Below are 23,145 nucleotides of genomic sequence, written 5' to 3' on the forward strand. Positions count from 1 at the left end.
ATCGCCTTGGTTCTATATTACGCTTATGAGCCCCACTGTTTTGCTGGTTTTTTTGGGACAGAGTGGTTATCAATCTGCCCATAGAAAATGTTACCTTACCAATGACAGTAGTTGTTTGTTTTCTTATCACGATCGCCCTGAAGTAAAAACTAGTAACTGTTGTTGTGACAGAAACTCCTTTAAATTATAAGAGATCTTCTACTATCTTCTGCTTTTCCGTTTTCGTTTTGCCAAAGTATTGTTTCACATATATGCATATAAAGATGTCAGGAGGCTTGAAAGACTTCCTATCATTCGGTGCGAAATGGCAAAAGATTAAAAGGTTTTAAAAGTTTCCGATTTTTATTATGAAAATTAAGGCTGTTTTGCACTGTGCTTTATGGTGAAGGTGACCTAAGATTTTCAACTGAAACTGGCAATATTATAGCCTTTCTCCGTGAAAACTAGAAACTCAATTTGTGAAATCAGAAACATATCAGAGAATTTCTTTAACAAAATTGAAAAAAACTAGTAACAGATGTTTCTCTTGTAAATGTCCCAAGATAGTTAATGCTCAATATGTTTCTTGAATATGGAAAATATCGAGATAGAAATTAACAGATATATTACAAAAATTATCAATTACAAATTAATTCCCGTTTCCTTCTTTTATCTATGTGATAATGATTGTTTGCATTTTCGCCTTAATTTAAGAAATAGATCGGTTTTAGGCCGCCTTATTTTATCTGTCTGGACAGAAAAGTTACTTGAAGTAGCTTCTCTTTGATTACCTCTAGATGATTTTGATCCAGCTGAGATTATCGACGCAATTCGCCAACTGTACAGAGTCCGCGAGGGATGGCTCACACCGTTTCCTTGGTGTGAAGAGTTTCACTTTCATCTTGATAGTATTTTTACCAGACTCAAAGTGGTCAGCAGGAAAAAAACAAGAGGAACAGCGACAGACAACATCGTCAACATGTCTGGGATCTTTAAACCAAATGAAGAATGTCCACAACCAAGAACAGTATTAATTGAAGGAAAACCTGGCATGGGGAAAACCACTTACTGCAAGAAGATGGTATATGACTGGGCTACAGGAAAACAAGAAGTAGAAGATTGCTTTCCAAGGTTCGAAACAGTGTTGTTGCTGAAGTGTCGTGATATGAAGTCTAACCTATGGGAGGCCATTGATGATCAACTTCTCCCTCGAGATGTTGAACAAGACGTTAGAGAGAGATTCTTCAACTTCATCCGCCAGAATCAGTCTAACGTTTTGCTTGTACTTGATGGATTGGATGAGGTTCCCACAAGTAAATTGCCAGTGTTCAAAGAAATCATTCAGGGTCGCAGAGAACTTTTAAAGTGTCGCGTGGTTGCTACGGCACGGCACGGGGCTGGGATTAAGTTACGAATACACTGTGACACCCTGCTGCAAATTGAAGGATTTACCACAGAAGACGCAGAAGAGTTTATCTTTAAGTACTTTCAAAACATGACGAATTTGGCCGAGAAGCTCCTGTTCAAGTTGGAATATGATGCAAACCTGACAGACATGGCGGAAAATCCTCTTAACACTGTGCTCCTTTGCCTCATTTGTGAAGAATGTGAAGGTGTTTTCCCAGAAAGTAGGACCCAACTGTACGTGGAAATCATAGAATGTATCCTTAGAAGATACAGAAACAAGAAAGGATTACCAGAAACCAACGAGGACCTCGTCCAAGTATACGACGCTCAACTGAAACATCTTGGCCAGATAGCTTTGAATGGTTTGCTTGAAGACAACTTGGACTTTGAGGAAAGTGAGCTGAAAAGTCATACAGATGAATTACCTGGATTCGGATTTTTGTCAGTTCAGACCGGAGGCAGTAAACTAAGACCCCGTCGACACTACAGTTTTCTACACAAGAGTTTTCAAGAATGCTTCGCGGCAATCTATCTGTGTAGTCAGCTTCTCAATAAAGAGATCAGTGTCGACGAGTTCGCTGCTGATAGAAGATACCTTGAAGAGCTTGAAGAGGTCCTTTCATTTACATGTGGTATGGTAGCGGCACGTTGCGAGGAAACAGCAGAAGCCCTTATCAAGAGTATAACGGTTCAAGTGAATGACCAAGAATTCTTTCTTACCTTGCTTGGGTGCATTTCCGAATGTAGAAGAGAAGACAGCAGTTTTCATCTTAAAATGGCACGTGTTTCTGGCTCATTTCTCAAACTTCAAAGTCTTGATCTCGCAGATCAATTGCATAGTGAGGGTGACGTTGGTCTTCTAGCTGAAGCACTCAAAGTAAATTCAACGCTGACAGAGTTGAATTTGGGTGGCAATCCCATTGGTGCTCAAGGTGCTACTGGTCTTGCGGAAGCACTCAAAGTAAATTCAACGCTGACAGAGTTGAATTTGGCTTTCAATCGCATTGGTGATCAAGGTGCTACTGGTCTTGCTGAAGCACTCAAAGTAAATTCAACGCTGACAGAGTTGAATTTGGAGTGGAATCACATTGGTGATCAAGGTGCTACTGATCTTGCTGAAGCACTCAAAGTAAATTCAACGCTGACAGGGTTGAATTTGAATCGCAATGGCATTGGTGCTCAAGGTGCTACTGGTCTTGCTGAAGCACTCAAAGTAAATTCAACGCTGACAGAGTTGAATTTGAATGGCAATGGTATTGGTGCTCAAGGTGCTACTGGTCTTGCTGAAGCACTCAAAGTAAATTCAACGCTGACAGTGTTGAATTTGGATGGCAATGGCATTGGTGCTCAAGGTGCTGCTGATCTTGCTGAAGCACTCAAAGTAAATTCAACGCTGACGGTGTTGAATTTGGATGGCAATGGCATTGGTGCTCAAGGTGCTGCTGATCTTGCTGAAGCACTCAAAGTAAATTCAACGCTGACAGAGTTGAATTTGATTTGCAATGGCATTGGTGATCAAGGTGCTACTGGTCTTGCTGAAGCCCTTAAAGTAAATTCAACGCTGACAGAGTTGGATTTGGCTGACAATAACATTGGTGGAATGGTACTCAGTGAACTCCTCGGCTTGGAGCATGATGATCGTTTCATCATCGTTTAGTAAACAATCGTCATATGATGAAGACTTGCTTGTTGTTCTGAGTGAAAACAGCTATGGCTGTCTTTTTTAATCAAGTTTTTTTTACGTATTATAACTGATGTAAATAGATGGGTTGTTTTCATTATCGGGTTTTTTCTGATGTGTACTGCATTACTGATAATTTCATTTCAAGTTCTTTTTGATTGTCATTGTCCAATGTTATACGAGTCCGTCGTATTTTTTCTATCAGTATATATCACCTCTTTATCTTAAGTGACGTCGGAACTGTATAATAAAAAAAATTCTACTACGTTCAAGACCTTGAAAGCATGTCAAATTGATTGTATCTTCAAGTGGATATTTTATGCGCCATGAATGGATATGTGTGGGCATTGCTTCATTATGTCACGAATTATGTGCTAAACATTTCCAGCGAATGAGATTAAGGTGATGGATTCCTTGGCTGTCGTGTGCTCTTATTGGGTGAGATCACGATCGGGAAAACATAACAATTTTCCTGGACAATTCTGTCCAAGGTGGAAAGGCGCAGTGAGGTCAACCCTATGTGAAGTACCAAAGAAACACATAAAAAGGATCTGGATTACAAAGAACAGGCTACAAGTAGCCCTGAAACCAAAGGAGCTAGGAGAGAAGACTTCCCAATCCTTCTGTCACACCGTCTAAAAGGGTCGTGATAGCCCTGGTGCGTATTGATAATCGGTTCTCTGCGACGGTGGAATTCGGCGGTAACACAATTAAATTGTCAGATCTCAAGGAACTAATGGTTCAGGGAGTTCGCATGGCGCGCCATTCAATCAAGAGGGTTATAAGGGAGCTGTGAAATATCTTACGCAAGAAGTACGGCCATTCAGACTCCTGAAAGTAGCCGGAACTTATCTAATCAATCTTCTCGAGATGCCGGCAATAATGGAGAGAAACGTGGCCTTATAAAACTGGTCTTATAAAACGCTATTATGTTATTGTAGAGTAGTTTCGTCGATGCAAGCTCGGATCTTGTGATTAGCGTCCGTGGCCCTTCGCGGAATTTACTGGAAGGTGAACGTAAGTGGACAGATACAAATGCGATGGTTAAAGCAGGAGACAAAAGTAACGGCCCTTAGCGTTCTACACTTCCAAGTGATCGTAATTTCACTGGCAGGATCAACTTGTCAACGATTGCATCTATTTGTTAGCACCGGGGACATGTTTCTTCAGACTGTGATCAAGTTTCTACTCATGCTGAACGTAAGGCATTTCTGGCGGGCAAAAAGGTTGTGTTTTAAGTGGATAGTGGGTCAGCATAGCGTTAACAAATGCCCTCGTAAGTTCTCATGTCGCGTTTATCGTGGGAGACACCATACTTCCCTTTACCATCAATCCTAGGAACCTTCATCCGCTAGTCATGGTTGACGTCAATGGTCAGAAAAGTCCGTGCTCTCCTCTGAGGCGGGGCGAGTCACTCTTTAATGCCGTCTAGGTTGATCTCACTCAGTTGCGCGCAGTCAAAAACATAACGCGTCGCGTGGCTCAGAACACGAACGCTACTGGAGTACGACTTGTGCTTGCGAGCGATTAGAAGAGACTTCGCGTTGAGCACGCGTGCCAGGGAAATTGACAGAAAGGAGATAATTATTGATGCTAGACAACCCTCATTATGTAGAGCGGTCGCGAATTGCCAATAAATCTCATCTGTTAGGAGTCAAGTCAGGAGATCAGTGATTGGAAGACCCTCTACCGGTGTCACATCATCCTACGTGCAAACGGTACGCGCAGATCCCTACACGAAAGCGCGCGCTGCGCGTCGTGAAGAACCTGTTTCTGAATTTACCTGTTTGGCTGGGCTCTTATTGCATTAGGATCAAAACTGTATGGGTACTGGCTTTCTAGCAGTGAATTCGATCAGCAATTATGAGCATCTATGCGCTCTAAATCTTCAGGGGTTGGTAGATACTCTCGCTCGTGATCAACAAGGAGTCCAGAAAGAGTTTCGCTAGCAACTGGCACGACATCGTCAAGAAGGCTGGTATCCAAATTACTCAGCATGGAAAAGGTATCGGGATACGATGAAATAATCCATGATTAGCTTAATGAAGACGTGGTTGAGTCGACAGCCCACTGAGAAAGTTCTACATGCCCCTTTGAGCATGTCATCAGGGAAACAGCACAGCCTGCTGAGATGTGTGTAGTCTATGACTGCACTATGCGGGAGGAAAGAAAACGCCCTCTCTGAATAATTGCCTTGCGACTGGACTCGCCCTCAAGAACAAGATTCACCACGTCTCGGTTCTTGCTAGATTTCATTCGGTTGCGTTTGCTGGTAACATGAAAAAGACATCCCTGCGAGCGCGCGTTAGGGAGGGTGAGCCTGATGTTCTGCGATAAACTGCTTGTGGGATTTGCACTCCACAGAATTCGAAATACAGATCTTGAGGTTCACCAGAGCACTTTCTGGTCTCACTCCTTCTCCTTTCTGCTAAGAGGTGCAATTTTCTCTAGTGGCATTTTTGCAGTTGCATAAATAGCAATCTTAGGTACTGGAGCTGGAAGAAAGCACTCGAGAGGATTCTAGCGACAATCAAGCCGCCTTCGCTAAGTAGCCGTTAGGCACTGATGCTTCCAGAGACGGGAGTTTTTGGCCTTACAAACGCCAGGCAGTCTGTAAAGGTGTTCCATTCGTTTCCTCACGAAAATGCTGAACTGATCAAAAGGAGGATTCTAGGAATGCTAGGTCGCACCTATGAATTCCTCGGTCTGGTTTGCCACACATGTCTGCAAGGAACTACTACTCTTGAAATGCTTGTGAGCTGAAATAACAACAAGCCTGGGACGCTCCTCTACCTCATGAGCTTACAGCAAAATGAAGCGATAGGAGACTGACCTGCTCGTGAACATGGTGGTAAGGCGTACGCTAGCGTCCTATCGGCGCAGTAGAACTCAATGTCTTCGGAGACGCAAATGGGTGTGATATCGTCGCAGCCGTTTACGCCTTTATTTGTCAAGATTCTTAATAAACATATGGTATGTTGATTGTCAAAAAGCTGCGAAGACTCAAAATTACCTGAAGAAAAACTGCAGGAAAAGAACGGGCGTCAACTCCTCTCTGTTGGAGTGAGTCTTAAGGAGTCATAGCATTGGACCAGCTGGAGGAATACTGTGCAATCTTCATACATGACATGGCGCGAAAAGGACAAGTAATGATGACCGCTGAAGCACGTCTTGCCACGGAGCGTTTGACTATATTAAGCTAGTGGCTCGATCTGTTTGCAGAACACATGGCTGTAAGGTATAGTCTGCATACGAGTCAAGTGGCCCATCAGGCCGGAGCTTATCCCGGTTCCTGTAGCACGAAGCGGCTAGAATGGTTCTACTCCTCTTGGATGAGATGCTAGTCCATCGCAGGCTACCCCCCAGCATTAAATTCGACGGTAGCCATCTATATACCTGGGTGGAGAGAGGCACTGTGAAAGTAAAGTGTCTGGCCCAAGAACACAACGCTATATCCCCGGTCAGGGTTCGATCCCGGAGACAAGCACACTAACCATAAGGCCACCGCATACGCGTAACATTGAGCGAAAAAGAAATGATGACCTAAGCACGTCTTGTGCGCCAGGAAAATCAAGGAACATACGATTCATGATGAGTGAAGACATGTAGCTTTTCATCAGAATACTGCTTATCTCAGCAGGCGTGGAGGTTCCGGTAACTGATGCAGCATTTTGGTGGAGTAAACCCGAGTGGCTATTGCTACAATGCGTGGCGGCCAAACCCTGTGACTAGAACCAGTAGAGAATGCGAAGTCGAGTCCAAAATAGTATGAGAGGTGATAGCAGTAGCTACGGTGGACTGGCAACCAGATGAATATGACCATTCACTTGCTCGGCATGATCTACCAAAGGCCCTTCGAGTCTGCGCCTAGATCGCATGGTTTATACATAATTCCCGCCAGGTGCTGTGGAAACACTGGACTTGTGAGTACGCCACAACTGTATCGGAGTCTGCTGGCCAAAAACCCTGAGGATCGGTGATGTAGTCAGTCTGTGTGGAGATGAAAGCAATCGTGGCAAGTGGCTGATAGGGATGGCAGTGCACCTGTTCAATGGTCGTGATGGAGTCGTGCGTTCAATGAAATCCCGCACAGAGAAATCTTTCTTTGAGAGACCCGTCCAGCCCATCTGCCACTAAAGCTATCGTGCAACAGTCCCACAAGAACTCAACAGTCATCAGATCTGAACCCGGACGCACCACCTTCTCGACCGAGATGAGATGCGCGCCTAAATTGCTGGTTGACCGCGGTTCCAGGATGCTATATGCGAGATGAGGAGAGGTAGGAATTTAATTTACGCTCATGGAAATTAATTTAGCAGAGAACTTTTATTATAGCAATACCAAGTGTCTTTTCTCGGGTTATCGTTTGATATTGTGATTAAGTGTTCTAAACGACATCAGTTCTCTTGCAGAAATCACGTGGGAGAGGGTGTCGGGACTGGACAAAGGACCTCGTTTACGTTTAAGAGCGTGACATTCCAGTGATTGTCTTGTCAAGAACCTTTTGATTTTTTTTATTTTAACAATGCGTGATGAGTGGTCAAGAGAAAATGTGTGTAGGCATTGGTTCATTTTGTCACATGTTATCTTATAAACATTTTCAGCGAGAGAGGTTTTCTATATTTGAGGCGTGGTAGATAATTATAAGGGTGCTGGATTGCTTGGCTATGCCATAATTGTGAGAGATTACGTGCGGTTGTGATTCTCAAGGAATGAAATCTAGAAACTCTGGGTCTGTCCTATGTTCCCACAATTAAATGACTAAGAAATAAAATAGTCATGCCCTGAAAGCTTGAGAAAATTCAAGTTTTTTTTTTTGGGGGGGGGGGGGGAAGAGGGGTTGGGGTAATCAGAAAATGTAAAAGAGGCTTTTTTGGACATTGCTGTGAAGACGTGGATGTCATTCTATTGGCAAAACAAATCTTAAACCTCCCTCTATCCCTCCCCCATCATCAACATCGGAGTTTAGCTTCGGCAAACGTGGATGACATGGATGAGTAAAACAAACCAACATTGTGTGTGGTTGGGAGGGGAGGGGTATATTTGTGAGATTTGCATATTTCAGTTATTATCTCATAGAAGCAGAGAAGACAAACGTTATTTCTCAGTGGCCTGCCCTGCCTACAAGTCTACTAAGGCAGAAGGTTATCAACCCAAATAAGGCGTTTACCAACCTCCTTGCTTCAAGGCTACATGACGTCAGGGACTGTCTTATTTTACTGGACTTGATTCTCACTTTGTCTCCCTCAGCAGCAAAGTATGAGAGAGGATCACTTAAAGAGTAATCTGCCAACAACTTTGATTCAGAGCACCCTGTAAGAAGACGCTCTTCCGACAGCACATGAAAGCGTACAATCCAAACTAAGCCATCAGTAACTGGTGTTGTGGAGGGAAGACAAAGAGGCAAATTCTGTAGATATTCATATTGATTTTTAACAAGCTGAAACTTTCAGTAGATTTGTCCTAAGGAACTCTATCATGTTAGCAGTGCAAGCAAAGAACTGAAATGTTTTTCTAGCTCTACTGTTCGGTTGTTTTTGTTGAAACTATTGATCATGAAAGCCTTCGTGATATCAAATTACTGCGTTTTACATCACAAGGTTAGGCCCTAGGTGCCACTGGGCATTCCGGGATTGAGTTAGTGAGTGACATCACAAGGTTACTGTATTTAGAATTCTCGTTTTGATCTAATTCAAGAGAAGTTAAGTCGACATTTTCTGTAGTCAAATTAACTTCGATTAAGTTGTAACTGCAACTTCTAATGTTCCCGTGTAAAATCGAGCGTTTCTGTTACAATGTTTAGGGTTGAAGTTGTAAAGAAATTCATATTCAAGTTCAAATTATTACAAAGAATTATAGTTCATATATTTGCCTGGTATCTTTAATTGTATATTGTTCATAACTTGATAAGTTCGTATGTATTTTACCAGCAAATTTAATGTTTTGGGCATAGTTAATAGAGGGGACTGGTTATGAAGCCCGGCAAACATCAAAGGAGCAAACAAAGACGCCAAGATTTATGCTGGAAGGTCCACTACAGTGCACAATCTTTTGTTTTGCGCTCATGCACTATGCATGAATTACATAACCAACACGTTTCTATTGGTTAGTTCCTCAGTACGGAGGAAACAACTATTTTGTTTTGTGCACCGTCAAGGCCAAAAAAGCGAACAAAAACATACAACAAAGAATTTGTCGGGTTTCATAACTATTCCCCTCTATTAACTACGCTTTGGGTAACCCTTTAGAGGACTCGTATCCCATCCAGGGTGGGGTGGAGAAATACTCTTAATCACTTCATGTTACAGAAACTAGGGATATGCGCCGACCTGATGGCCTCTGTATCCTAACGCAGAAAGTGAAAAGGTGCTTTTATTTCATCTAATCAGAAGCAATCTGGCTTTCGCGCGTTTTCCCGTGCTAGGCACGTGTTGCATAATTTATGTCTTCAGTGGGTGACTTGTTGAATGATGAACGAAGATTCATAGAGCCAGCTACCATTTAATAGTTCTTTTAGGAACAGCCCCTCGTTCCTGAGATAACTTAATCGTTCCTTAAAGAATTTATTAAAACATGAGGCAAAGTGCTCACACAGAAAACTCGGTCTCGTAATGTAATTGTAAAATAGGAACACATGTGGAAGTTTGGAAGAACAGAAATGAACACGTCCAACCAATTTTTTTCCCACATCTGTTTCTCCCTAACTCCCCCAAGCTTTTTAATTGTTAAGATGTATTTTTTTTTGCCTGCGCTGGCCATTAATCAGGCTCCCGAAAATTGAGGCAGAAAAAATTTGGCGAGCTAAGCCACCCCAGATTGTCCGAGCTTTTCCTTTAATGAGCTCTTCATCCCCAGACCGCTCGCACTAGATAGACCCTGCCCGGCTCGCTCTGTTCACGTGTTTCTGTATTCGCGCTTTTCCACCAGTCGACATCGTATTAAAAGCAGGAACTGAAATAATGAAATAATGAAAGACTTTTTACAAAGGTACTCAGAGTTGTGATTTAACATCCAACACTGTAGCGCAACATTCACGGCTAGCATGAGCAGTGATAGAAATGTAGATACCCTAGGAAAGAATTTTTTTAAAAAGAAAGTGTTCTTTACAAGAGTTCAAGTAAACGAATACTATGACGCGCTGGGAAAGGGCCATTTCTGAAAAGTTTAAACGATGTAGAGGAAATCATCATTCCAATAAAGTGCGCTCTGCAAACGATTTATTTTTGAACAACGTTATTAGAAACTGTTATTAGAGATCTTTCCATTGGACGCCTGAGCTAGTCAAGCTCCTAATTATTCGAAACATAAGTTCCTTTTCCAATCATCGACAGACTTTAATAGAATGAACAAAAAGAAAGTTTTGGGAAGTTAAAAATTTCCAATTTTTCTACCCACGTAGCATTGCTGTCAGGTCGCTGGAAGTGTGGTCGCTAAATGATTGTCTAATGGATAGAGCGCTGGACTCCGTGTCGAGCGGTTCGGATTCAAGCCGTAGCTATTGTGTTCTGTTCTTGGGCGAGACACTTCACTCTCACAGTGCCTCTCTCCACCCAGGGGTTTAAATGGGCACCAGTCAATTCAATGCTGGGGGTAACCCTGCGATGGACTTGCATTCCATCTATGGTGGAGAAGTGATATTTCTAGTCGCTTCATTCTACAGAAACCGAAGATAAGCGCCAGCCTGACTGACCACTTGGCTCGTATGAAGACTTTACCCTTACTTTAAGGAACGTTACCGGTTGAATAGATTTGCCTTGTAGACCCACTAATGCAATTTTTGTCAGAGTAAGTTGCATATCAGGATTTTATTTGTGATAATTTTAAGTAGCAGAAGTTGGAGCCATGTTCAGGAACGAAGACTGTTAGAGAATAAGGGTGGTCGTTCGGACATCGCATCTTTGCACCGAATTCCTTGACCCCATATTTGTTTACATTTCTAACAAGAGTAACTCAATAACCGTGTGGTGTCTTAGAAGATTGTCGCGCAAACGCTCATGAACAAATACTAAACCTTAGCTCTCTTTAAACTGAGAACATAACCGTTTTATTACATTAGATTGGTAGAAATACGACAGCCGATTTAGCTACCAAAAGGTGGCATCCATTGAAAAAGACTACTACACTTTCGTCACTTTAAGTTAGTCAATACTTTGAACTTGAAATTACGTAAAAGTTAAACAAAACTTCCCATGGTCGAGCCATGATTGAAAAATGATCTCGTGGGTGACAACGGGTTTGTCATTGAACCAAAAGAAAGCTGGCTGCTTGAAAAAGGCTCTAAACCAAATGGAGCCTGTCCCTGGAATGCAATCCCAGGCGCTGAGTTTGATCCCAATGAGAAACTTGAGCCAGCATTACTGACTGCATAAAACGAAGATGTAATACTGTCCACCGAATGTTTTAGAAAGCTGGTAGATGGCACAGAAACATTGGTTGTTGAATTTACAGCTTGCCCTGTTCCTTGCTGTGGTGTTACGCCATCTGTTTGCCGTCTGGCGAAGTTATGAGTTACGAATGTGAACTGCGAAGCTGCAGAATTTGGCGGGGACATTCTGTAAGTACTGTTTGCTGTAGGTCCGCTAAAGAGCATCGCTGACTGACTACTGGGGGCAGTTGCCTTCTGTTCTACAAGATCTGGCATGGCTGCAAGCGCGCGCAATGGGTTGTTTGTGCTAGCATCATGGCTGAAATTCGACTTAACAGAGTGAAGTAAGTTTGGATTCACAGACACCATCGCGGTGCTGTTGTAGTTTGCATCTGAGCGCGACGAGATGAGATTATCAATGGCATAGGAAAGACTTGAGTTCAAATCACTAGAGCCGATTAGAGACTCGGCAGAGAGATCCGAGTAAGTAGTCCTGGATGGCCGTGTTTGAAGTTGGGATTCCTGTGTCATAACTGAATCTCCCATCAGTTCGTTTCCTCCAATCAGCGCCTCTGCCGAGTAATTCGAAAAACTCTGAGCATGGCCTTGGTCACTGGGTGTACTGTGAATTGACGGAGCCACGGCCATCGTTAAACTGCTTGGTTGGTTTGGATTGCTGTCAGAATTAACAGATGCGGTCGTTATGTGTGGAATGTTCGGCAGAACCACTTCACTTGAGGCAAGCAGAGACTCAGCAGAAAAGCTAAGGCTGCCAGATCCAAGCTGCGAAACTTGTTGATGCTGCTGCAAATCTGATGACGTTTGTGTTTGCTCCATGCTCTGAGGTAACCAGCTAAAGATGCAATACTGTGAGAAAGGCGTGGTATCTGGCCAGCCTAACTCATTCCTATACTAGAAACTTGTACAGTTGGTTTACCACAATCTACTCGAGTTGGCATGGTATTAGCTGGAACTGACACCTAAGTGGTAACACCCGGGATCAGAGAATTGACGTTAAAAGTCTGTATTGTCATTATCTCCGGTTGAGGTTGACAAATACTTATATTTTCTGGTGGTTCCTGAGAGCTGCAAGTGCTCGCTCTCTTTGCCATCCTGGTGTTGTCTCTCACAGTTAAGTGTGCCGTTCCACGTTTGTTTGAGGCCGAGGCTGCTTTATTTTCTGACAAAGGTTTGTTTTGGGAATTTCTGTTCGTGTTTCGAGTTCGGCTTGTATTAATCCCCGATTTTTTCTGACCCTTGTTGGCAGGCCCTCCTTTTCTCGTTTTACAACCTCCTTGGTTTTTGCTCGCATATGTCGACACCTTTGGACGAGGAGTACTGTCGTTGTTCTGACTAATTTTGGACACAGTTATACTCTGGTTTGGAGTAGCAGTCACATAGAATACCGGCAAGCTGGTGCTCTGTGTCACATAAAGGATAAGAATGCAGAGCAAGGCTTAATGAAAGTTAGAATAGAAATGCAAATGTATTCTGAATCTTCTGAATCCTGAATTTGTTTGTCTGATTTTTCTTCAGTCTTATCTGTTTTTCAAAGGTGGTTTTGATCATCATTTGCACGATGTGACATGTCTATAAAACAAACTGAAAAAAGGGCTGTAGTTATTAGGATTGGAAAAGGGAGTATCATTGCAAGGACGACAATGTCACACTGTGCCAGAGTAACCAGAAGGAAAAAAGGAAAGCAAAGCTGTAAATATAACAAAAACAATGTTGTACCACTGGGTAATCGCAAAATACATATAGTTTGAGTTTCTTTCGGAGAAAACCTGGCATCTGATGATTTGACTTCAGCGCTTTCATCTTCATGTGCTTTTGGCAGAGAACCATGAGGCTCACTTTCAACGTGGAGTTGGGTGGGCATTTGTTCAGGTTCGGTATGATTAGGTATTTCACTGGGCTGGGTATGGCTGGGATTTTGACTGGGTTGGATAGGGTTAGGTTTTTCATTGGGCTGAGTATGGCTAGGGTTATGAATGGGTTGGGTAGGGTTAGGTTTTTTACTGGGCTTGGTAGGGCTAGATTTCTGTCTAGGATAGGTAGAACAAGGCTTTTGACAGGATTGACAAGAACGTGGTTTCTGACTTGGCTGTTGTGGGTAAGGTTTTAGACTGGAAGGGGTAGCACAACATTTTTGACTGGGTTGAGTAGAACAAGGTTTCTCATTAGGCTTGGTAGAGGTACGTTTTTACCTGGGTTGCCTAGGTCTTTTACTGGGTTGAGTAGGGCTGAATTTTTTACTTTGTTGGTTAGGCCGTGGTATTTGATTGGGCTGGTCAGGGCTAGGTTTTGTACTGGGCTGGGTAAGGCTAAGTTTCAGGGTGGGATAGGTGGGGCTACATTTGGTTCTGGGCTGGGTAGGGCTAGGTTTTTGATTGTGTTGGGAAGGGTTGGTTTTTGGCTTTGCCTTGAATTTATGTCTTGGTGGGGTAGGGTTGGATTTTGGGTTGGGTTTAGGGCAGCTGAATTTCAGCTTTGGCTGGCTAGAGGTAGGTTTTGGACCGTGATGGCAAGGGCTGAGTTTGTTAAGGCTGATCTTGGATCTGGGTATAGTTGGGCTGAAGGGTTGTGATGGGGCAGGTGGGGGAGGTCAATCAGTATCTGTGATGACGAGAACGGAGCGAACATCTTGCAGGGAGGGTACGGGGGTGTGTTTTGTTCTGGTTTGGTTGAGGTAGACGTGGTTAGGCTGTGGTGAAACCACCTGACAAGAATGTCATTGCCTTTTTTGGTAAGATGGAGTTTATCAGGCCTGTACAAATTTTGATTAAATAGGGTGGATGGCAGTTCGTGGAAAAAGACAAATTCTGGAAACAATTCTTGAACCTGAAAATGAATACAAGAGTTAGTAGCAGCAACGTCTGTTTGAAGGTGATCGAATCGTGGTAAAATTGGAAATAAATGGATATGAATGAATGAAAAACGGATATGTGCAGTTGGACACTTTTGTCGCAGTAAAAATAAAATTTCAGTATGTGTGGAAGAAATAGTGGCAGGAGAATGCGGACATAAATTATTAGTGCCACAGAGGAGAGAGATGCTAGACACAGAGGAGGGGATGTTCATTACCTCGACCCTGTCAAGGATTGCTTCCACAGTGTCGCCCGCGATGCCTGCGTTTAACACTGTGGAAGCGGGAAAAATTGAGGGTAACTGGGGGCAAACCTTTCCATGTTTTTTGTGATGGAGTCCCCAATAAGTAGAATAGACTTTCCTGTGAGATTTTGCGAGATCGCCGCCATTTCTTTTGCTTTTGCTGACCTCCTTCGAGGCTCTAAGGGGGCTCCATCAGTCCACTTTGACCTGTAGTCGAGAGAAAAGAAGACGGTTTAGTCACTTTATAAGCGATCGAAACATAAGCACAAATAATTTAATGCGGGTTCAAAAAGCATAAAATTGATTTTGCTGTATCAATTCAGTGTCAATCAGTTAGAAAGCAGAGGAAGCGCTTCGTTTATGTGTGTCGGTGCACAGCGTCTCCGAGCAGTAGAGTTTAAAACAGTCTTCACATTCCTAGCTCCCGTACGAAAACTGGCTTTCTGTTAATGGGGTTCCCACTCATGTAGAACGCTTCCATTGAAACTTTCTCAAAATAAAACACCTACCTAATAGAATAGGATATTTTAAATAAGTGTTACTCACCTTGAACTCCTTGTTTTGACGAAAACAATCGTCTTCGATGTGAGTCAGCGACAGAGAAATTCCTCGTGAGACATTTCATGAGAAAACATACACAAAACAACTCGTTTGTGAATTACTAGCAAAGATATTCTTTCAACCAATGAACTGATTGAGAAGAAGACTCTTTTCTCTCAAGTTTGCCAGAAAACAACCTTAAAATTTGCAGCCGATTGCAAAATATCGCCATTTTACTTACCGAGAGAACGCAAATGCCGCATTCAAAAAAACTTTTCCCGCGCGCGGCCCCTTTTTACCGGATGTGACGTTACTTTTTGTTGGATGATCCAAACACAAAAAAGTGAGAAACCAGAAACTGCAAGGGATCGCATGCGATAAACGCTGCCAACGTAGGATCTACATGAGATCTGATCAGCCAAAAAATGTATGAAGACAAACAATAGACTGCAAGGCTGATACTACGTGAAAAACGTTTCGAGACACCAACATGACAAGAACCGATAAAGTAGGATCGCAACAGTTGACAGCTGTTTCGCCCTTCCTGGGGCTCGTCAGCACTGTGTAGCGAAGATATGTAACGCCAGCCCAACAGCCAACGCACATAAATTGCAAAATGACCCGTTCACTTTATCAAGTTCCGTACTTTGAACTCACTTGCGCCCCGAAATATGCGTCGCCACATCACGTGTTTCGGGGCGCAAGGAGACCAAGTGTCAAGATTAGTGTCTCGAAAAGCAAAAGAATAAATGTGGTTGGACAAGGCCAACCTAAACATTTAAACATTCAACCGCATGGCCAGTACCATGCTTTAAAAACGCAGCGTTTCGGATACGCTGTGGCAACGCGTATTTCGGGGCGCAAGTGAGTTCAAAGTACGGAACTTGATATAGTGAACGGGTCATTTTGCAATTTATGAGGGTCCACAATAGGGTTCTCAGATCCCGCTTTCCCGCCCATTTTTTCCTGTTAATCCCGCCATCCCGCCCTTCTTTACTTGGGAATCCCGATCCCGCCCACTTTTCAATAACGTTTTTCCGTTAATTATTAATTTGTTAAATAATAATTAACGGAGAAACTTTACAAAAATAAACATTACAGAAAAGATCATGAAAGGCCTATCTGTATGCAATGGGTAGCAGATAAGTAAGCAGAAATGATTGTTACGTTTCCTTCTTTAAACGTTTCACTGGTTTGGTTTGTTCTTTTTCGACGTATCAGTGAAAGAGAGAGATTGTTCACTCCCGTATTCCTAGTCCTGGTTTTTTGGAAGACAATAAGCTGAGTATTTGAAGATGTGTGTTAGTTCGTGCGTCTGACATTCGATAGGGTGCTAGCTCAATGGGCCCTAATCCTGTTCTTATGTATCGTGTTTTTTATTTAGACAGGAAGATTTGGCCCGTATTATCTCCATCCATCGAGTTGTACAAACATGCACCGTCAAATTGTCGAAAAAAAAAAAGAAAGAAATGTTAACTGAGTATTTTTGCAGAACATTAGCCTGCTATTGAACCAAACAGCACGGCGGAATGTAGACACTCTCTCTAGCAGGAAGTTCGTTTCCCTGTCATATTCCGAAAAGAAATCGTGCAGAGAATTTCATCTTGTAAAATAAATTATTGCGTAAACAGTCGCCACAAAAAAATTCCCACTCCCGCCTGATGGTCTGTCCCTAAGCCCATGTCGGGAGGAAGAGAGACCCTGGGAATGAGCTAAGGCTGGTTTTGACGTAGCAAGTCTCACGTGCCGTCCTCTTTTTGCTCTTTGAGGAAAGCATACCCGTTGACACTAACTTTACGTGCGATTCAAACGAAAGGTATTTTAAATAATATGCATCTGTTTATACATAAACGTTTATTATTAACCACTTCTGTTAACGAGACCACTTCAGAACATAACAGTCACAGCATAAAGCAGAGGGCATGAAGGTCATGCCTGATCAGACCAGACACACCGGGAATACATCACAGTACCTACCAGGGTCTACAAGGTCTAAAACAGTCAAATGCAGCCAAGGTTTAAAAAATAAACACTCCTGACAGTTTCTTTTAAAGCTTTGAGCGTCTTCACTTTCCTTGAAACCGGTTCTCGGAACTTTTGTTTCCGAAGGAAGGCATTCCCGCTTGCACCCTTTTCATAATAAATGGCGACGCAATTTATATTGTCGCATACTTCGTTTCCCGGTTCGTTCGGTAAACTACCGTCACCGCTATCCGGCGTGGCCATACTGGCCACAACAAACCCCTTAGCGCTCGTAAAAAGGTCGAAAGACGTCAAAGACTAAAAAACCTAGAAAAGATCAGGACTGAGAACACTGAGGTCAAGAATACAGACGCAAATGTCGGAAATGGACAAATGACATTTATGTCAGAGGCCAACACAAAAGATCACAATAGGACTCAAAGACCTCATACGGTCTGATACTAACGTAGGGTAAGCGATAATGGATACGTTTGACAGGACCTGACTGGGTACAGAGCCGTTGCTATTCATTACTTGAAACTTGACACAGCTATACGCACAGAAGGTTTACTTCCGCCAGCTTGCGGTTTTTGCGCTGGTCAACTTATGATGAAGTCACGATGGAATTGAAATCCCACATCCCGCTCTGTTTCCCTTGACAATCTCGCATCCCAACTCTATAAAAACACGAAATCCCGCTCCCACACACAACTGAAATTCCCGCTTCCCGCCCCTGTTTTCAGCTTAAATCCCGAATATCACCGTGAAAAAAGCCAAATCTCGCATCCCGCCAAACCTATTGGGAACCCTCATTTATGTGCGTTGGCTGTTGGGCTGGCGTTACATATCTTCGCTACACAGTGCTGACGAGCCCCAAGAAGGGCGAAACAGCTGTCCACTGTTGCAATCCTACTTTATCGGTTCTTGCCATGTTGGTGTCTCGAAACGTTTTTCACGTAGTATCAGCCTTGTCTACAAAAAAAGTGCCAGGCGTCGCAGAGTTTTCTCCCCCGCCCCTGGGGTTGACCAATCATGGTCGGTAGTTTGGGGTAGCGTGACATTTTGTAAAATGAAACCTTCTATTCCGCTTGAGTGCTTCAGATCTCGTGATCTGTTGAGACGACACACTAAGGAAAATGATTTTCGTTCTATGTAGGAATACATCTCCTGTTCATGGACACAGTTATACGTCGAAGTGACTGATTCTGGCTATAAGAGAAGCTCTAACGTTTCAGGTAAGCAGGATGAGTGAAATGACATAATCAAACGTCAGCACATTTAAGGGACGAGCAAAATTCGGCAGCGCTAACAAGCAACAGACACGAGAAACCTTACTCATTCCACAGTTGTTTAATTGTTTAGTAGATTTAAATTCAAAATCCAATAATTTGTGAGCTGACTATCATTCATAACGAGTAGTCAAGTCTCAAGATAATATACGAGACACGTACGCATTTGAAGAACTTAATTAAAGCGGAAGTCATGGGATGTGAAACCTGTTTCTGCGTTTCGCAAACATTGATCAGGAATGACTCAGTTATCCTAAAGAAACTCATCAGCGTTTGTCAGGGAACAATTTCATCTCTAGGAGTAGAACAAGTAGTTTAATTACCAGCGAACTTAAGCGAAATCTAGTCTGTGTGATTAGTAGTTTATATTTGGCTGTGGTTGCCTGCATATGTATGGATCTAAAACAACAAAGCTGGAAAGCTTTTGCTTCCTTCCTTTTCTCAATTTATTGTAGACACCAATCTGTCGAACACTTGATTTAATACAGTGCATGTTTGTTAACTGGCCAATAAAATAATCCTTTTTTTTTATCCTGTACACCGTGACTTTCTTTATATTCAAAAGAGTCGTAATCCCTGTTTGCAAAACAAATGTTGAATCTTTTGAATTTTTAGAATTCGGTTTTCATTTGCGCTTCTGCATTGAGTATTCTTATCTCGTTGTTTTATTTACTAGTAAGATGAAATTCATAATGGTTTCTAGCACATCAATGTTGACTCGTAAACACCGAACGACTGCTTTCTCCTTTGTGAAAGTAAGAATCTAGATTAAAATGTTAGCAGATGCAATTTGCACGTAAGGATCGAATTAAATATTCTCCTGCGTAAAAGCGATAAAGCCAATACGAAAAAGCAAATCTTCCTTATTTTTGATCTCTTATTGCTGCTTTCTTCGCAGCAACATTTTCAATTTTGACCGAGACCAAATGTGTTATATGTTACTTGAGTTTTAGAACCAACTTGTTTATTTCTACAATTGTAAACTCCTTGGTGACTGACCGACAATGCGTCATTTTCAACAGGACTGATAAAAACAGCTGCACGACTACAGAACTTCTATGCAAGGTAAGAACTCTGCCAACATTTCTACAACTAAAAACAATTCAAGGGAAGTTTTCAATCTGTTGCTAGTGTGGAGTAAAGGTAGTAGGCATTACGTGTACATGTGTTGGAGAGGCACGAGCGATGCTTTGTTGCCGAGGACTCATAATTTTTCTCTTTCCTGGTGTTTTTTTCCTACTCCTTCCTCACCTATGGTTTATTAATTTGGGGTAATACTTATAGTACTACTCTTAAACCCTTAAGAGTCCCTGTCCATAAAAATGGAAAATAACTCGGCAACGGTCGAGAATTCGATTTCGCTCATATTTTCATGGTAGATAGGCTAGGGCATGAAAAAAACTACTGGATAGTTTTTTTGGCAAAATATCCTTTTATTTCAAAGAAATATGCAAATTACCAACTTCCGTTAAAATCGTCATTTGACGCACCATTTTATTAAACAAGTTCGAGAGCCTCGCATGCAAAACCACATCATTCTTCCGTCTTAAAAACACTCAAACATTTTTGTGCAATGTTTAAATGTGTACTGGGTTGATTTTAGGGAATGTTGCGTTGTCTTTTTGGGTGCAAAATAATTAAATTTCGAAGACATGTATTTCATTCAGTTAAAAGTACTTCGTAAAAATAATTAATTTTCACTATGTGCGAAACCTTCAAATGGATTAAGCTTCTGGTGGTTGAATAGCCGAAGGATGGTCTACAGATTCCTGTAAAAATTTCTTTGGGCAAATGATTGTGAGCGACGCGAGAGCTTTTCAAAGTACGTTTAAAATGCAAAATATTTGACCATCCGTCGTTTAATTTCAATTTACGGGTTAGACATATATTTTAGCATGCGCCACATGACTTGACCTATGTTAAGTTGAAATAGACACAGAGCTGATAATTTCGAAATGTTCTAACCTCATTAGCTATAAAAGGCAGGTCCAAAGCCGATTTGACGTGTTTCTCTCACCGTTCGTCGCACGTAAAGCAGAAGTTTGCTTTTGTTTACATAACGTCCGATGTACACCGCCAACTGTCAACTTATTTAATGGTCGAATACCATGAATCTGTGACCCTCTTTCGACACATACGACCATCACTGCATCTAAGTAAAAAACGGCTAAGTCATTTGTAGATAGTTGCTTGCTTTGCACTACACCAAAATATTACGTTTAATCATCATATAGTTTGAATCCTCGCTTGCAGCGGTTCCTTGTTCGTCACGCAATGCTGTCATCCCATTTTAGGGGGTAGGGGTAGGACAATTTCTATCCTAATACTAATCCTAAGGCTCCGTAAGGCTTGGAACCACTGGGAGCACACAATCGTGTTGAGTAAGAAGAGATTAAATTAAGAAATGAAAAGAATGAATAGTTTACCATTGCCCCTGTAGTTATCTTTTACTCGACCACCGCTACCTATATGCCCTGCGAAATACTGTAACGCTAGACTCATACCTAGGTCTTTTCGCGCTGTGCAATTATTTTTGGTTTACATGTAATACAGTGGACTACCCTCGGGGAAATGGGTGGTGACCGCTTAATGGGGCTAGCCGTTTAAATAGAGTTTGGTGTACCTTAAATATTTAATTTTTCACTATCGGGTTATAAATTTCTTGGTGAACAAGGAGTCAATTCAAGACAATCATGATAGACGTGTGTTTGAATTATCACTCGTCATGCACCTTCAATTTCAGACTCTTATCTGCCATCGCCCTTTCCAAAATAAAGTTTTTGAATTTTAGGTGGCCGCTTAATAGGGGTAAAGACAATAATGAAACCCTTATCGGAACAACGAAATGGTGGCCGCGGAGGTAACCGGTCAATAGGTGTTTTATTTACAATATTTTACGGACAATAAGTTTGGACTGTATTGACAACAGTCCTCTATTTTCTGTTACAAACATACCAATGCCTCCACTGAGCAAGCAAAATACGCCAAATAAAATAGCATGGCCAGGGCTATTTACTCGCGTAATTACTAATTAAATTTAGTCTGTTTTTTTTTTTTTTTTTTCACGAATTAGACTCGTTGTGATTTCCTATTTTTATTTCAGCTAGTTCTTGCTTCATTGATCTATAATTTGTTTATGACGATTTTTTTAAAATTCTAGTGAGTACAGCCACTAGCTTTGTCAGCTGTTGTCAGAAACATCAGAACGTACAGCAAACGTGATTTGGACCGAGGCCACGTACACTATAGAATACGATTATTTAAATATACACATACTATTACATATATGAATAAACTGATGAACAATGACTAAATTGTTTCACTTATCCTGAGAGTGCTCTATACAAAATAGATCAAAATGTGCAGCACATGCCGTGACAGCATTGCGTGACGAACAAATAACCGCTGTAAGATTGTGCTGCGCCGACACCCTTATCAGCAATGGTCGGCGATGCGATCGATCAAACGTAATATTTTGGCGCAGTGCAAAGCAAGCAGCTATCTACAAATGACTCAGCCGTTTTTGACTTAGATGCAGTGATGTTCATATGCGCAGAAAGATGGTCACAGATTCATGGTATTCGACCAATAATAGGTTGACCGTAAGCGATGTACATCGGATTTTTAACCGTGTGTAAACAAAAGCAAACTTCTGCTTTGTGAACGACAAATGGTGAGAGATCGACTAGAAACACGTCAAATCGGCTTTGGACCTGCCTTTTACCACAAATAAGGTTAGAACATTATCGAAATTATCAGCTCTGTGTCTATTTCAACTTATTATAGGTCAAGTCATGTGGCGCATGCTAAAATATATGTCTAACCCGTAAATTGAAATTTTACGACGGATGGTCAAATATTTGCGTTTTTAACGTACTTTGAAAAGCTCTTGCGTCGCTCACAATCATTTGCCCAAAGAAATTTTTACAGGAATCTGTAGACCATCCTTCTGCGAATCAACCACCAGAAGCTTAATCTATTTGAAGGTTTCGCACATGGTGAAAATTAATTATATTCACGAAGTACTTTTAAGTAAATGAAATACATGTCTTCGAAATTTAACTATTTTGCACCCAAAAAGACAACGTAACATTCCCTAAAATCAACCCAGTACACATGTAAACACTGCACAAAAATATTTGAGTGTTTTAAAGACGGAAGAATGATCTGGTTTTGCATGCGAGGCTCTCAAACTTGTTTAATAAAATGGTGCGTCAAATGACGATTTTAACGGAAGTTGGTAATTTGCATATTTCTTTGAAATAAAAGGATATTTTGCCAAAAAAACTATCCAGTAGTTTTTTTCATGCCTTAGCCTATCTACCATAAGAATATGAGCGAAATCGAATTTTCGACCCTTGCCGCGAAATTAAGAATTTGTCTGATTCTTACAGGCAGGCACTCTTAATAACTCTTCAAAAGAGAGCTATACGTATTGTAAGTTTTTGAAAACCAGATGAACACTCTGAGTCGCTTTTTAAGGAATTAGAGATCCTTAAATTAACTGATCTTGTTACCCTTCACAATGCACTCCTCATGTATCACTATTACTATAATCTTCTTCCATCTTCCTTTGAAAATTTCTTTCAAACAGTAGCATCTGTACACTCATACAATACTAGGCTCGCTTCTAAATCAACCTGTTACATCAATACCATCAAAACAAACTATGGTAAATTCAACAATCGCTTTGCAGCTGTAAAAGTTTGGAATCACCTTGACGAAAGCATCAAACACCTCCCCCTTAAAACGTTTAAAAACAAAGTCAAGCTAAACATCTTACAGTCTTACTGTTCATGAGTTTTCAA

The 23,145-nt window shown here is 41.7% G+C and overlaps 1 protein-coding gene and 1 pseudogene across 4 annotated transcripts in view; one reads left to right on the top strand and one right to left on the bottom strand.

The window, feature by feature from the left end:
* The window catches only part of LOC149109737 (uncharacterized), an 84,385-nt gene that overhangs the window by 20,047 nt on the left and 41,193 nt on the right, over positions 1–23,145 (top strand). For 2 of the 4 annotated variants that reach the window (XM_089293997.1, XM_089294000.1), the window contains exons 1-2: positions 18,131–18,283; positions 19,360–19,402. The exons of 1 other annotated variant lie outside the window; for it this stretch is intronic. Coding sequence is in view for 1 of the 3 variants with exons in the window: in XM_089294001.1 (XP_089150127.1) it covers positions 777–3,043 (2,267 nt within the window). In the remaining 2 variants the exon portion in view is untranslated. Of the gene's footprint in view, positions 1–776; positions 8,946–18,130; positions 18,284–19,359; positions 19,403–23,145 lie in introns of those variants that run through there. One more of the 4 variants, XM_089294001.1, reaches the window with a different exon arrangement.
* Positions 11,241–13,314, bottom strand: LOC149109739 (uncharacterized; annotated as a pseudogene).

This window comes from Orbicella faveolata, unplaced genomic scaffold (genome assembly GCF_042242905.1).
Source record: "Orbicella faveolata isolate gen_17 unplaced genomic scaffold, um_ofav_v1 contig_25, whole genome shotgun sequence".
In the NCBI taxonomy this organism is placed as follows: domain Eukaryota; kingdom Metazoa; phylum Cnidaria; class Anthozoa; order Scleractinia; family Merulinidae; genus Orbicella; species Orbicella faveolata.